This window comes from Arachis hypogaea, chromosome 8 (genome assembly GCF_003086295.3).
Source record: "Arachis hypogaea cultivar Tifrunner chromosome 8, arahy.Tifrunner.gnm2.J5K5, whole genome shotgun sequence".
NCBI classification, from domain to species: Eukaryota; Viridiplantae; Streptophyta; class Magnoliopsida; order Fabales; family Fabaceae; genus Arachis; species Arachis hypogaea.
In genome coordinates, this window is record NC_092043.1 from 42,452,719 (window position 1) to 42,465,401 (window position 12,683).

Sequence of the window (12,683 nt, forward strand, 5' to 3'; positions counted from 1 at the left end):
TGAACAATGTCTTCTTCGGAGGTTAGAATTTGATTTTTAATTTTTTTAATTGATTAGTTAAATTAGTTAAATTCACAAATCATTATATTACCATAGTATATCAAATTTAATTTGTCCTGATTGTTGTTGCTAGTCTCTTCTTAATTAAGAAGATGAGTTTGATTTCTAATTTTAGTCTCTGAAGGTTGTTACTGGTTTGTGCTTAATTAGAAAGACAAGTTTGATTAAAATTATTATCTCTGATTGTTGTTGCTAGGTTATGCCTAATTAAAAAGATGAGTTTGATTGAAATTTTTCTACAGAATTTTTATTGTTGTTGCTTTTACTGAAATCTGTACTTAGTGAGTGATGATAAAAAGTGGGTTACTATCTATTCTTTTTATCTTGTTGACCAAACTTTGGTCTCTATTTTATCCCATAAAAAGTTAACAATTTTTATTAGTTTCTACTAAACATCTTTAATTATTTGGTTAATTTGTTTGCTGACATGGTGTCTAAGTGGTTATAGGAGTTCATATTTGTTGCTACTATTCTTCATATCAAACTATATTATGAGACATGATTTTAGAATTGATCTTACCTCATGCTTTATATTTATGTTGTAAGATTGGAGTGTCTGATTTATTTATAGTATTAGAATAAACTTTTGAAACTTTAAAAGGAAAAGAAAAAATATATCCAATACAAACCATAAAATCTGAATCAAAAGAAAATATCTATTTGCTTCTAGTAAAATACAGAAAATCAACTTTAAAAGAAAAAGAAAAAAATATATCCAATACAAACCATAAAATCTGAATAAAAAAAATATCTATTTGTTTCTAGTAAAATACAGAAAATAAATTTTTCTCAAATTATGCTAACTTAAACTCAAGAAGTAATTGTATTTTTCTTTTAAATTATATCTATTATGAAGATACAGTAAATATGAGTGCATTTTCTTTGTTTTCACATGAATCATGTAATTTTATATGTGTGCCTTTATTTTATATGATTTTATATAGCTGCATATATATGTCTGCTTTTTTTTCACGTGATTTATATATGTGTGCTTTTTTTGTATTTTTTGTGCATATATATGCGTGCTTTTAATTTGTTATCTTGTTCCATAATTTGTTATTTAATAATTAATATATTTTACAATTTGTTGTTGTAGCTTTCCAATATGTTCTCACAAGTTTAAATGTTAAATTTGTTGCTGAAAATAATGCTTTTGGTGCTGTCGATAAGTTAAAATGCTAATTTTTTTTATTGTTATGTTTATATATATGCAGCCAACAAGTAATGAACAGCTCAATGAACCGACGCCTGAAATTGGGGGTGAAAATGTTGAGTCTGTGGTACGTTCTTCAACAGACAACGACATGTTTATCAAACCCCCGCCCCATCTTAGATCAAAGAAGAGGAATGTTGATTCAATTAATGTGGGTGCAATTCCGGGAGCAACTCCTACAAATCCAGCTCTAAGCACTGTGAAAACTAATGAAGAGGTTGGCAAGAATGATCCCAATAAAAATAACAGAAAACCTTCTAGACCTAGATCTTGGACTTGGAAACATTTTACAAAGGATCCTAAGTCCAAGCCATCACATCATAGGACTAAATGTAATTGGTGTGGTGCATCATATGCATGTGACTCTCATAGAAATGGTACAACTAATATGTGTTATCATTTGTTGAATCAATGTAAAAAACTTTCTAGGAACTCGGGTGACCCTAGTCAAACAATCCTTACCTTCCAACAAAAAAAAGAGGGTGAAGGAGTATTTACTGCAGTTACTTTTAATGCTGAAATGTGTAGAAAAGTCTTTACTAGGATGATAATTGTTGATGAGCTACCGTTCAAGTTTGTTGAGGGGGAGAGATTCAGATTCTATATGAGTATTGTGCAACATAAATTTCCACTTCCGGGAAGGATTACTGTTGTTAAGGATTGTTGGAATCTTAATATTAGTGAGAAGAATAGGTTGAAAACTGTGTTCAAACAACCAAATCAATCTGTTTTTTTAACTACTCATTGTTAGACTTCTGTGCAAAATCTGAATTATATGTGTCTCACTGCTCCTTACATTGATCATGATTGAAAATTGCAAAAGAGGATTATCAATTTTTGTCTTATTAAAAATCACAAAGAAGAAATAATTGGTAGAAAATTTGAGAGATGTCTTTTGGGATGGAGAATATCTAGAGTGTTCATAATTACTATTGATAATGCTAGTTCTAATGATACTGCAATATCTTATCTAAGAACTAGAATGAAGGATTGGAATTTACATCTTTTGAAAGGAGAGCATTTGCATGTTAGGTGTTGTGCACATATTCTTAATCTTGTTGTTAACGATGGATTAAAAGAGATGCATGAATCTATTAGCAAGATAAGAAATGCTACTAGATATGTGCGTGCTTCCCCTAGTCGCATGAATAGGTTCAAAAATTTTATTAAGGATGCTAGGATGTAAGACAAGTGTACTATTCAACTCGATGTTCCCACTAGATAGAACTCTACATACATCATACTTAAAAGTGGTTTGAAGTTTCAAAAGACATTCGAGAGGTTAGGGGAAAGAGATACAGAATATGCTCTAATATAAGGTGGTATTCTAAAGAATCTTGATTGGGACAATACAAAATACTTTATGAAATTCTTGAAATTTTTTTATGAAATTACAAAGAGTGTGTCTGGTAGTTTGCTTGTGACTTTTTCTCAAAATAAAAATAAAAAATCTCTGGACTATTTCTTTTGAGACAGATAGACTTTCAACATTCATGCTCAATAGCCGCATTGATAAATTAAGAATGACGCTCAAAGCAAAAAGTAAAGATATAAGGAGAGATGAGATTCCCTTGATGAATACTTCTAGCAGGAATAAATTTCTTAAACTCTTTTCTATTTCACAAGACTCCCGTCTGTCTTAAATATGGAGACGCATAAAATGATAAGGTTGATAATATGAAAAAAAAAATTAATGTCCAAAAATGTATTCTTGATAAAGCTCTATTTTAACTTGTTAAAATCTTTTTCAAAGCCAATTTTAATAATTATCCATCCCCTGAGATTTTTTTTATTTTTCATAAAATAAATAATTTTTTAGACAATAATAATATTATTATCTATGTTGTGTTTTTAAGTAACAAAGTTATATTGAGTAAGATCAATAATCTTCTCCACAAGCTTCCTTAAACAGTTGACAAAAATTTTAATAACAATCTTATAAGATACATTACAAAGATTTATAAAGTGTATTTGCTTAAGTCTAACAATTCAATCAGTCTTTGGAATGAGATAATGAGAATGATGAGAATTTTATTAATTTCTTCAAACTTTTTAAGGGATGAGAAATTTGATGCATTAGGAAACATAAATGGGCCACCATATTTTTTCACGGGCTCTAGAAGAAAATAGCTTGAGGTCTAATAGAAATAAGAGATTAAACTGAAGAAAAAATTTGTGTATTATTGAATATGTTGCAAAAATTATAAAATCATAGATATTAAAAGAATCAAAGTAATAAAAAACATAAAATCATCCAATAAATATACAAATATTTTTTATAAAGCCCATTTCTACCCGGGCCTTTATAACCCCATATTAAAAATGGCCTGTTTGATTTCTAGATCGTAAATAGTTTTGCCAATAGAATTATAATCTTCTATACTAAGACTTATCTAAGTATTCTTGAGGAAAAAGGAAACATCATTGGAGCCCACTCCCTCCAATCATAATTATTAACCCAAAGGCCAAGTTTCCCAAACAAATTAGCTTAGCTTTTTTCTATGGATCTACCTCTGATTTATCCGTCCAAAAAAAAAACCTTCTGATTTATTACATTCTCTCATAATTTCATAGTACATGATTTAAGATTGGTTTGGAAAATATCAAAAAGTTATTATTTTTTTATTTTTGACTTATAAAAAGTTACATTAATAGTGTTTGGTACAATTTTTTAGATAAATTTTTAACTTTTTAAAAAGTTATTTAAGAGTTTTTGAAGAAGTTAAAAAATGTGACTTTTCTTATTTTCAAAAGCTATTTTATCACTTCTATTTAATGCACAACTTTAAAATAAGGATTTCTATAATAACTTTTCAAACACAAAATAACTTATTTAAAAATTGTTATTAATAAAAGTCCTTATATTTTAAACTCATTTTTCAAAAGAACTTATTTAAAAAATTTAGCCAAACTGACCTTTACAAGTTTGACTCCTCACAAGCTTGTTAGGTATAATTATAAATAGCATAAAATTATAGGAAGAAATGATAAATCTATAATTCAATATAGCATTGCTATTAAGTTTAAGGGGTGTTAGAATTTACACATTGGTTGTGCAAAATGTACGAAAGGAAAGTCATATGAACATATGGTGCACAATTTTTAATCCCATGAAAATTTGAGGTTTTCCAAAATCAAGGAGCCAATCGAAATGCCTTTGCTTCATTATATTACAATTTTTTGGATCATTATTAAATTCGTACCATGAAGCATTATAGTTACAACTTACAACAATTATGGAAACTAAATTTATAATCAGTGTGAAAATATCACAGTTTATTCGTAGATATACATCTACTTGAACTTATTAGTAGAGTTTGAAGATATCTTAAGACAAATGTTGCAACATCGAACTATTCAACAATTCCCGATGACATCTTCATCTCACAAAAAGCATGAGAATATTTTCCACAGAAAAAAGCTGATAAAAATGAGAAAAAAAAAAGAAAAGAAAAAGATATTAGTAACAAGATATATAAATCACTAATAATGACTACTTGTATCCATGAACATTCAAAACTTTGGTAAAAATTGAGGTTTCACATACATAATAATTTCACTAGATATAATTAATAGCTCTTGATTATGATTATGAATCAATTAATAGATCTTTTTAAATAATTTCATTGTGTAGAGTTGTTTAATTCTTACCTTAAAGATAAGCATATAAAAAGCTTGCAATGAATCTTTGTTGGATAAATCTACAAGAGTGGAGCGATACCATACGAACAAAGCCATGATAGCATGCGAAAGAACCTAACAAATTATTGAGTCATATATTAAAGTAAAACTATTAATAAATTAATCAAACCACGTTAATAACTTGATATAAATCGATCAACTTGAATTGGAGTAAAAAAACAAATGCCTTATAACTCTTTTTTTCCCCTCAAACCTGCATGGATAAAGGTGGTAAGCTGTAAACTAGTTTGAATTCATATCATTTCATAATATTATATTGTTAAAAACTATAATAAAAATATTATTTATTAATAATTTTGTAGCTTATTAATATGTTCTTTCAATATGCTATTCTTCTAGGACAATTCATCTTACCTTAATATTTCAAATAGATTACTTAATCTACTAATTCAATCAGAAATTAAAACAACACCTTTTAGATTTTAAAATTAAAGAGAATAAAATTAAACATAATATTACCACAAAGATTTTGCTCCAAAGAAAAGGAGAGGATGCTCCAATTATAATAGCAGCTCCATAAGCCATTTCAAGAAGTAAAACACTAGACCAAAATACCTAACAAAAAAATATAGAATAAATATCAGCATAAAATAACACAACCTAGTCATAATATTTGATAGATTTAATTATTTGATTAATTGTTATAATTTTGTCAAATTTTTAATTAAATTTTTATATTTTTAATTAGATTCTTATACTATTTTTAATTTTGTAATTAGATCTTTTTTATATTAAAAATATTAAAATTAATAGAATATTATTTTAAGAATATATATAGTAAAAGATCTAATTAAATTTTTAATTATGAATATTTTCAACTTGTAAAAAATGTTCAGTTAATTTTAATATTTTTTATACTAAAAAAAATCTAATTATAAAATTATAAATAATATAAAAATTCAACTAATAAAAATTATAAAAATTTAATTATAAATTTAATAAAGTTATAAGAATTAATAGAATAATTAATTCTATTATTTGATATGAGAGGATAAAATACCGTTTTAGGACCCAAGCGTACGGCTAAAGTTTGGAGTCCTGCTTCTTTATCTCCTTCAATATCAGGTATATCCTGTTTAATTAATTCCATACAATAATGTAACATAATAAGGTAACTGAACACTTGTGTACAAATAAAATGTTCATTTTGAGAATATAAAAAAGTTTACCTTTGTCAATGCTATAACGATATAGTACATGCTCATGACCACAACAGCAAAAAGTAGAGATCTTGGAAAGGTAGCTGCCTTCTTAAGCACATGAGTCTAAATATCACACATGCAGTGTATATTTGTTAGAGATGTAATTATTTATTTATTTTTTTCTTAGATGCTAAATTCAAAATAGTTTACATTGTATTTGACTAGTACAATAAAAAGTTGTAGTTAAAAACTAGTTGTTGCTAGTTACTATTTAGATAAAATCTAAGGCATCAACATCAACAATATTATGTTTGTAAAAAGAGAAATGCTTTAGTAAGGCAATACCTTCATGTGATAAAAGGGACCAAGATTAAATGATATCACCATAGAAAGTGTGTTACCCATCACGGTAAGTATTGTAGATTTCTTCCATCTCAATAAGGGCAACTGTGTAATTTCAAAATAACAATATTGATTATACAAAATATGAACATGAAAAGAGTTAGTCAATGTCTTCAAACTTTTATAACAATTTGTTTGACCAATAAGGTCAACTATATAAATAAATGAGCAATGCTAGGGCCAGCAATTTTTGTGATTGTTAGCCATCAACTAGCCATCAATGATGATTTGATGGTGTGAGATTGGTGTAAAATTTCATCCAATGGCTCACCTTCCTCTGCTGGTTACATGCTGGCCAAAATTCAATAAAACTGCTGGTCCCTAGACTTTTCCTAAATTAAATTTAAAAACAACTCACATTAACTGAATAAGCACTCATTAGAACAAAACTGGCAAAAATAGTCCAAAGCAACGGCTTTGATCCTATCATCCATGCAATTCCAAAGCCCTGTATTTAAAAAAAAAAAAAGGAGGTTCTAACCTCGTTAATATTGATCTTCAAAAACACAATATGAAAATAAACACTTGAAAACGCACACACACAACTATAGTACCGTAAATAAAAATGACGTCACAGTTATAACTGCAGTTCTGAAGGAATAGTTTCCTGATGCCAAAGGAAGATATGGCTTGTTAATCTGCAATAAAAAAAAAAAAAAGAGAAACATTAAGTAAAGCATAAAACTAATTCATGTATATTTTTGAGTATATATATCATGTTAAAACAAATTGATGAAAGTAACTTTTCTAAAATAAACCACCATTAATAACATTTCTTTATAGTTGGTCAATTTTGTTTGAATTTTATTTATTACTTGTAAAAGTATTATGTTGATAACCCTATTATTTAGGTCTTATCCTTACATTTCATGACTTCCATGAAATAAATAAAAAAATAAATAAATAAATAGTATGCTCTCATAAACATTAAGCCACTAAAATGGTTTAAGGGAGGTGGGTGTTCTCTCTAATTCTATATAACCAAAAGTGTTTAGGAGACGATATAAAAATTTTAAATTGGACAAATTTATTTTATTATATATTTTTTAATTATTATTTATTTTATTTTATATTTTTTAATTATTATTAAAATAATTGATTAATATTATAATTTATAATATTATTAAAAATAATATTATAAATTATTAAATAATTTAACATATTTAACTAACTGCCCATTCACATAAACATATGTTAGAAGTATCATAATAAGTTCATACCTTGTCTATTTCAAGATCCGCTAATTGATTTATTCCAACAATGTACAAATGCATGAAGAAGTAAGCTGCCATACACTTGAAACAACAGAACCTCGATATTAGTAAAACACTTCATAAATGATATAACTATACAACAAATATAACTAAACAAAATAAATATACCTCACATTTGATTAAATATTTTTTATAATTTAATAAAATATTTTGTTAATTCTAATATTTTTGTTATAATAAAAATTTAATTATAGAATCGGATATAATATAAGGACATAATTAAAAAATATATAAAAAAATAATTTTAAAAATTTAATAAAATTATTATATAAATCAGAATCATTAAACCTTTTATCATGGTCAAATAAATATAATCACCTATTAACCATATGCAGGCATTTAACAATTTTATTTGGACCACGTGGATGAGTTGGCTATTACTGCGCATTTAACAATAATCATGCTATGACTATTCAAAGTTCAGAAAATAAGTTTACTTTAACTTAAAAGTTATGTATACAATATTCACTAAATTATAATCATATTATTACGTACTAGAGATACTATGCAGTTTACATACGCTAAGTTCACTTTAAAATAACTATTATATGATTATTTCAAATTTGATTAAGTTACTGCTTCTACGAACTTCATGTTGTGCACCGCTAATTCCAATATTTAGTCATTAAAAAAAATAATAATCTAATTGCAATTTATGCCTATATAAAAGTCATGTACAGACTTATTGGAACATATAGTGTTTAATTAAGTGTCACGTGAGATGAAAAATGTTATGTTTATGTGACTGAGTAATATTCTAGACAAATTATTTTTAGGTTTTAAACTTATTTTGTCTTTCTAATATAGATTATATTATTAGTGTTAACTCACTTGCAAAAAGCCATTGAAAAATGTTGGATACAATTCTGTTAAATTGTCCACTGCAAGAAGCGATGTGGAAAGTGAACCCACTACCTGTCAAAAAATAAATGAATAAACAAAATATTTTAGAAGATGTAGAATAGTAATTAATTATTATTTTGTTCAAAGATTTAATTTCTTTAGTGAAGAAAAGAACGAAATTAACCATGGCAATGAATGCGTAAAATCTGCTAAACTTGCGGAAAGCATCTAAAGCATGAACGATGGACTTCAAGATGGTTTGTGAATGTGGTTCAGCTTCATGTGATTGTGTCACATTCATCAGGTACTTCTTTTCATCATGTTTTTCACATGTTGTAATTGTAGATCCTCTTTCAAAAATGCTTCTGGAATTGTGCTTCCAATTATATTCTTTTGAGAATTTGAGACTCTTATTAGGCAATGAAGCTCTTGTTACATAACAACCTGAATAATCATATTAATATCTTAGTAGGGGCCACACATTCAAAATTCAAATATCATCATTATTTATTTATTGAGTTTTTAATTTAGGATGTATGTTGCTGCGTGGCAATTTTTTAAGAAAAACTTATTTATTGACATTGAGAATTTTATAATAATGGACGGCATATTGACATTGAGAAATTTAGAAGATTATGAATAAATTGTTATAATTTGACTAATTTGAATTATGATTAGATTTTTTATTTTATATATATATCGGGATTATAAGTATAACGTAACAAAGTGGGAGAAAAATTAAAATAGAAAGTTATGTGACTTTTAAAGTGATTATATAACACGTTTAAGTTCTTGACAACTAACCATATATATTGTAATATCAAGTTGACCTGTAATTTGCATTCTTGAAAAAATGCTTTTCAAAAGTTGGATAATAACGTAATCAACTATTTTAATTATCATATTAAAAACTTCATTCAAAACAAATGTCGTATTCCGATATGAATTATAAATTATGTTTATAATACATTAAATTTTTTAATCTTTTGAAAGAGTAAAAGTGACATATATTAAAAAAATTGAAATAAGATATTGTCTATTATTAGCATTTATATTTATAAATAGATAGTGCTTGCGATAGCTACGCTGGTCAATGACTATATATAGTGGCTAAAATTTAGTTTGCCTCTGTATGTAAGCAACATGACATAAACAATATTTTAATTTGAAATTTTGATTTACACTTAATAAAGTATATAATAGTTCAAGCTATATTACGGTAAGTAGTTTATAATTGTTTACCTAGAGATATAATTTTCATCATGAAAATATGAAATAAAAAAATTAATTAGGGAAAAATATCAAATGTTAGAACGAAGTTTAGTAGGGGGAAGCTTATACTACTTGCCGTAGAATAGGTCTGAAAGTTTCCCACTACTACCGAAAGTGATAGTCCAGTGTGAAGGAATAATGCATTTTAATTTGTATTTCTAAGGATTTGTATTAAAAGACTGAGGGGATGGTGACATCCCAGAAAGCTTTCAGGATGAATTTATGGGATGGCTTAGTCCAATACTCGGTAATATTGGAGATATAATTATTTATATATTTATTTTTATTAATATAAATTTTTTAAAAAATAATATTTTAATAAGTGCATTATTTTAGTATGTTTATACTATTGGCTACTGTAATTATGGTATTTTAAAAATTATTATTAAATTAAAGTAATTTTTATTATTTAATAATATTTTTCAAAAAATATTACTAAAAAAATATTATTAAAATATAAAAAAATATAATTTTAATTTTAATAAAATTTGTATAAATGGTACGCATAACTATTATAATTATTGTAAATATAGACATGTTAAAAATTATTGTCTAAATATGATATTAAAATTTATATGGTTTAAAATTTAGAATTTAAACAAATTTAGTATGAGATAAGTTTAAAAAAATTATATAAAAATTTATATAAATTCAAAAAAAGTTTTTATATTAAACATAATTATTTATTTTTTTTATTGATTTAAATTTGGTAAAAACTCAGGTGCAGTTAACTTCATGTGAAGTTGATATCTGAGAGATTAGATGATTTCACTGATTTGACTAAATTTTTATCTAACGACTCTCAGGTATATATCAACTTCACGTAAAATTGACTTCATCTGAATTTTTACATTTTATGCTAGAAAGACAAAAAATACAGTCAAAATTTACTTTATTTAGCATTCATTAATTGTCTTTAACTGATTTTGACTAATATTTTTTTGTTACCAAATATTTTCTTTAAATTTTTGCTGGAAGTGGTATTTTGACCTGACATACCTAATGGGCATGAAGGAGAGAGAAAAGAAGAAAGAGACAGCTTTTGGTCCTTAATGACATTTAATTTAATTTAATTTTATCCATTTGGTAAGTACGTAATGAATGGGATTGTGACAGAAAGGAAGAACACAATCTACTTCCTCCGATCCGTTTGAGATTGCAAACCTCCCCCCATTACACAACTTTTACATCACCATCAAAACCCTAACCTTCCAGCCTCTTCCGCTTCTCTCAATTCGATCACAGTCAAATTAAAGCTGCCATACTCACTAATATTTTCGACCTTTATAATACATTTCTATCCTAAATTACTACTAAATTAAACGTAGAAATAAACATTAACCATGTATATTGTTACATATATAATTATTCATATTTTCTCTTCCTATCTGTTTAAATTTTTAAGATGAGTAGTTTTATGACATAATACCAAAATTTTATATCCAAAAATTTAAAGTTCAATTTTTAATGAATTCCTAAAACAAAAAAAAAAGAAAACCAAAAACAGACTTTTGTTTGAAGAGAATGTTAAATATAAACTATTCATGATTAGTTTAAACTTTTATGACGAGTGATTTCATTATATATGTTTTATCCTTGCAACCAACCTATCACAATTCTTTTTTATTTTTTATTTTTTTTCAAGTTTAGTATGGATAAGAATACATTTATGTATGAGGGATACTACTCTTTCTTGTTATTAATAAAGGAAAAACGAGAATATATAAAGACATTCATACACTCAAGCTAGAAGACAACAATAAAAAGTGGACAGTTAAGCTAGCTAATGAAAATATACCTCTGGTGGTGACAATGGAGGGAGCTCTTGATAATGAGGCAGCAACAACACCAAAAGCCATTGTTTTGGACAGAAATCAGAAATCAGGAAATTAAAGTTTCAAGTTTAGGACAAGTTTACTAATGACGAGCATGCATGACAAGATCCAACAAGTATATATAACCAAAATCTTCAACACAAGATAAGCTAAGACTCGGTTTTAATAATACTGGAGATATTATAGTCAACTACTAGTGGCTTGCGGATGCATGCAAGCAATCATTTTGTTTTTTGTTTTTGAATTAGTCACTCTTCATTTGGTTTCTTAATTAAATTTATTTCGTTAATCAATTTGGTTTTTCAAATTTCAAAGGTTTGGAGATGTTTTATAAACATAAAGCACGACTACTTAACTTATTTGCAATGTCTACATGTTGAATATTTTTTAGATACTATATAGAGATATAGAAATATTATTGTGTGATCAATAGAATATATAATATATATATAAAAGATGCATTATAAAAATATATCGATAAAAAATATATTTTAAAGTATAAAAAATATATGTATACTTTTTATTAATGATGAAATGGTACACGTTGATTTTTTATATCATAAAATTCATCAATAATAAAACTTATGTTAAATCTTTCAGCAATCTTCTTCTGAATATAAATCAAAAGACAATTAGTAAAAAATCCATCTTCCATTTTATTTCTAAATTTATTATTCATAATATTCATAACTGAAAAAGATCTCTTAGTTATAGCAGTTGAAATAGGAAGAGTTAATACCAAACGAATCAAATGATCAATCAAATAATATTTTAAAGACTTTCCTGTCTTTGTTAACTCTTGTCATAACTCAGAAATTGTGCACAAATTAGTTAATTCAACATGAATAAGAATATATATCAAGTTTATAATATCATGCTTGTATTCTAATATGAAATTTCTCTTAATCGCTAAAGTCATCTGAATAAAATTGTTCTACTA

General features: G+C 26.1%; 1 protein-coding gene across 2 annotated transcripts; it reads right to left on the reverse strand.

Annotated features, from left to right (window-relative positions):
* Window positions 1-4,340: 4,340 nt before the first annotated feature.
* Window positions 4,341-11,984, reverse strand: LOC112707570 (naringenin 8-dimethylallyltransferase 2, chloroplastic). 2 transcript variants are annotated; one of them, XR_011864872.1, is made up of 12 exons: window positions 11,707-11,863; window positions 8,821-9,080; window positions 8,625-8,708; window positions 7,740-7,814; window positions 7,074-7,157; window positions 6,878-6,967; window positions 6,463-6,564; window positions 6,145-6,240; window positions 5,976-6,047; window positions 5,435-5,530; window positions 4,925-5,168; window positions 4,341-4,694 (listed from the first exon to the last, which is right to left on the reverse strand). XR_011864872.1 is itself a non-coding variant. In XM_025759359.3 (12 exons), the coding sequence occupies exons 1-12, from the start codon at window positions 11,765-11,767 to the stop codon at window positions 4,653-4,655; spliced, it is 1,167 nt and encodes a 388-aa protein (XP_025615144.1). In that variant the 5' UTR covers window positions 11,768-11,984; the 3' UTR covers window positions 4,341-4,652. The 2 variants fall into 2 exon arrangements, 1 of the variants encoding a protein (XP_025615144.1); XM_025759359.3 differs by having other exon boundaries at window positions 4,925-5,029; window positions 11,707-11,984.
* Window positions 11,985-12,683: the final 699 nt, after the last annotated feature.

Coding starts and splice junctions, on each gene's coding strand:
- LOC112707570 (XM_025759359.3), bottom strand. CDS start 11,767: ATGGCTTTTGGTGTTGTTGCTGCCTCATTATCAAGAGCTCCCTCCATT. Junction 5,030..5,434: donor TTTGGAGCAAAATCTTTGTG/GTAATATTATGT, acceptor ATAATTTGTTAG/GTTCTTTCGCATGCTATCAT. Junction 4,695..4,924: donor TTTATATGCTTATCTTTAAG/GTAAGAATTAAA, acceptor CATTTTTATCAG/CTTTTTTCTGTGGAAAATAT.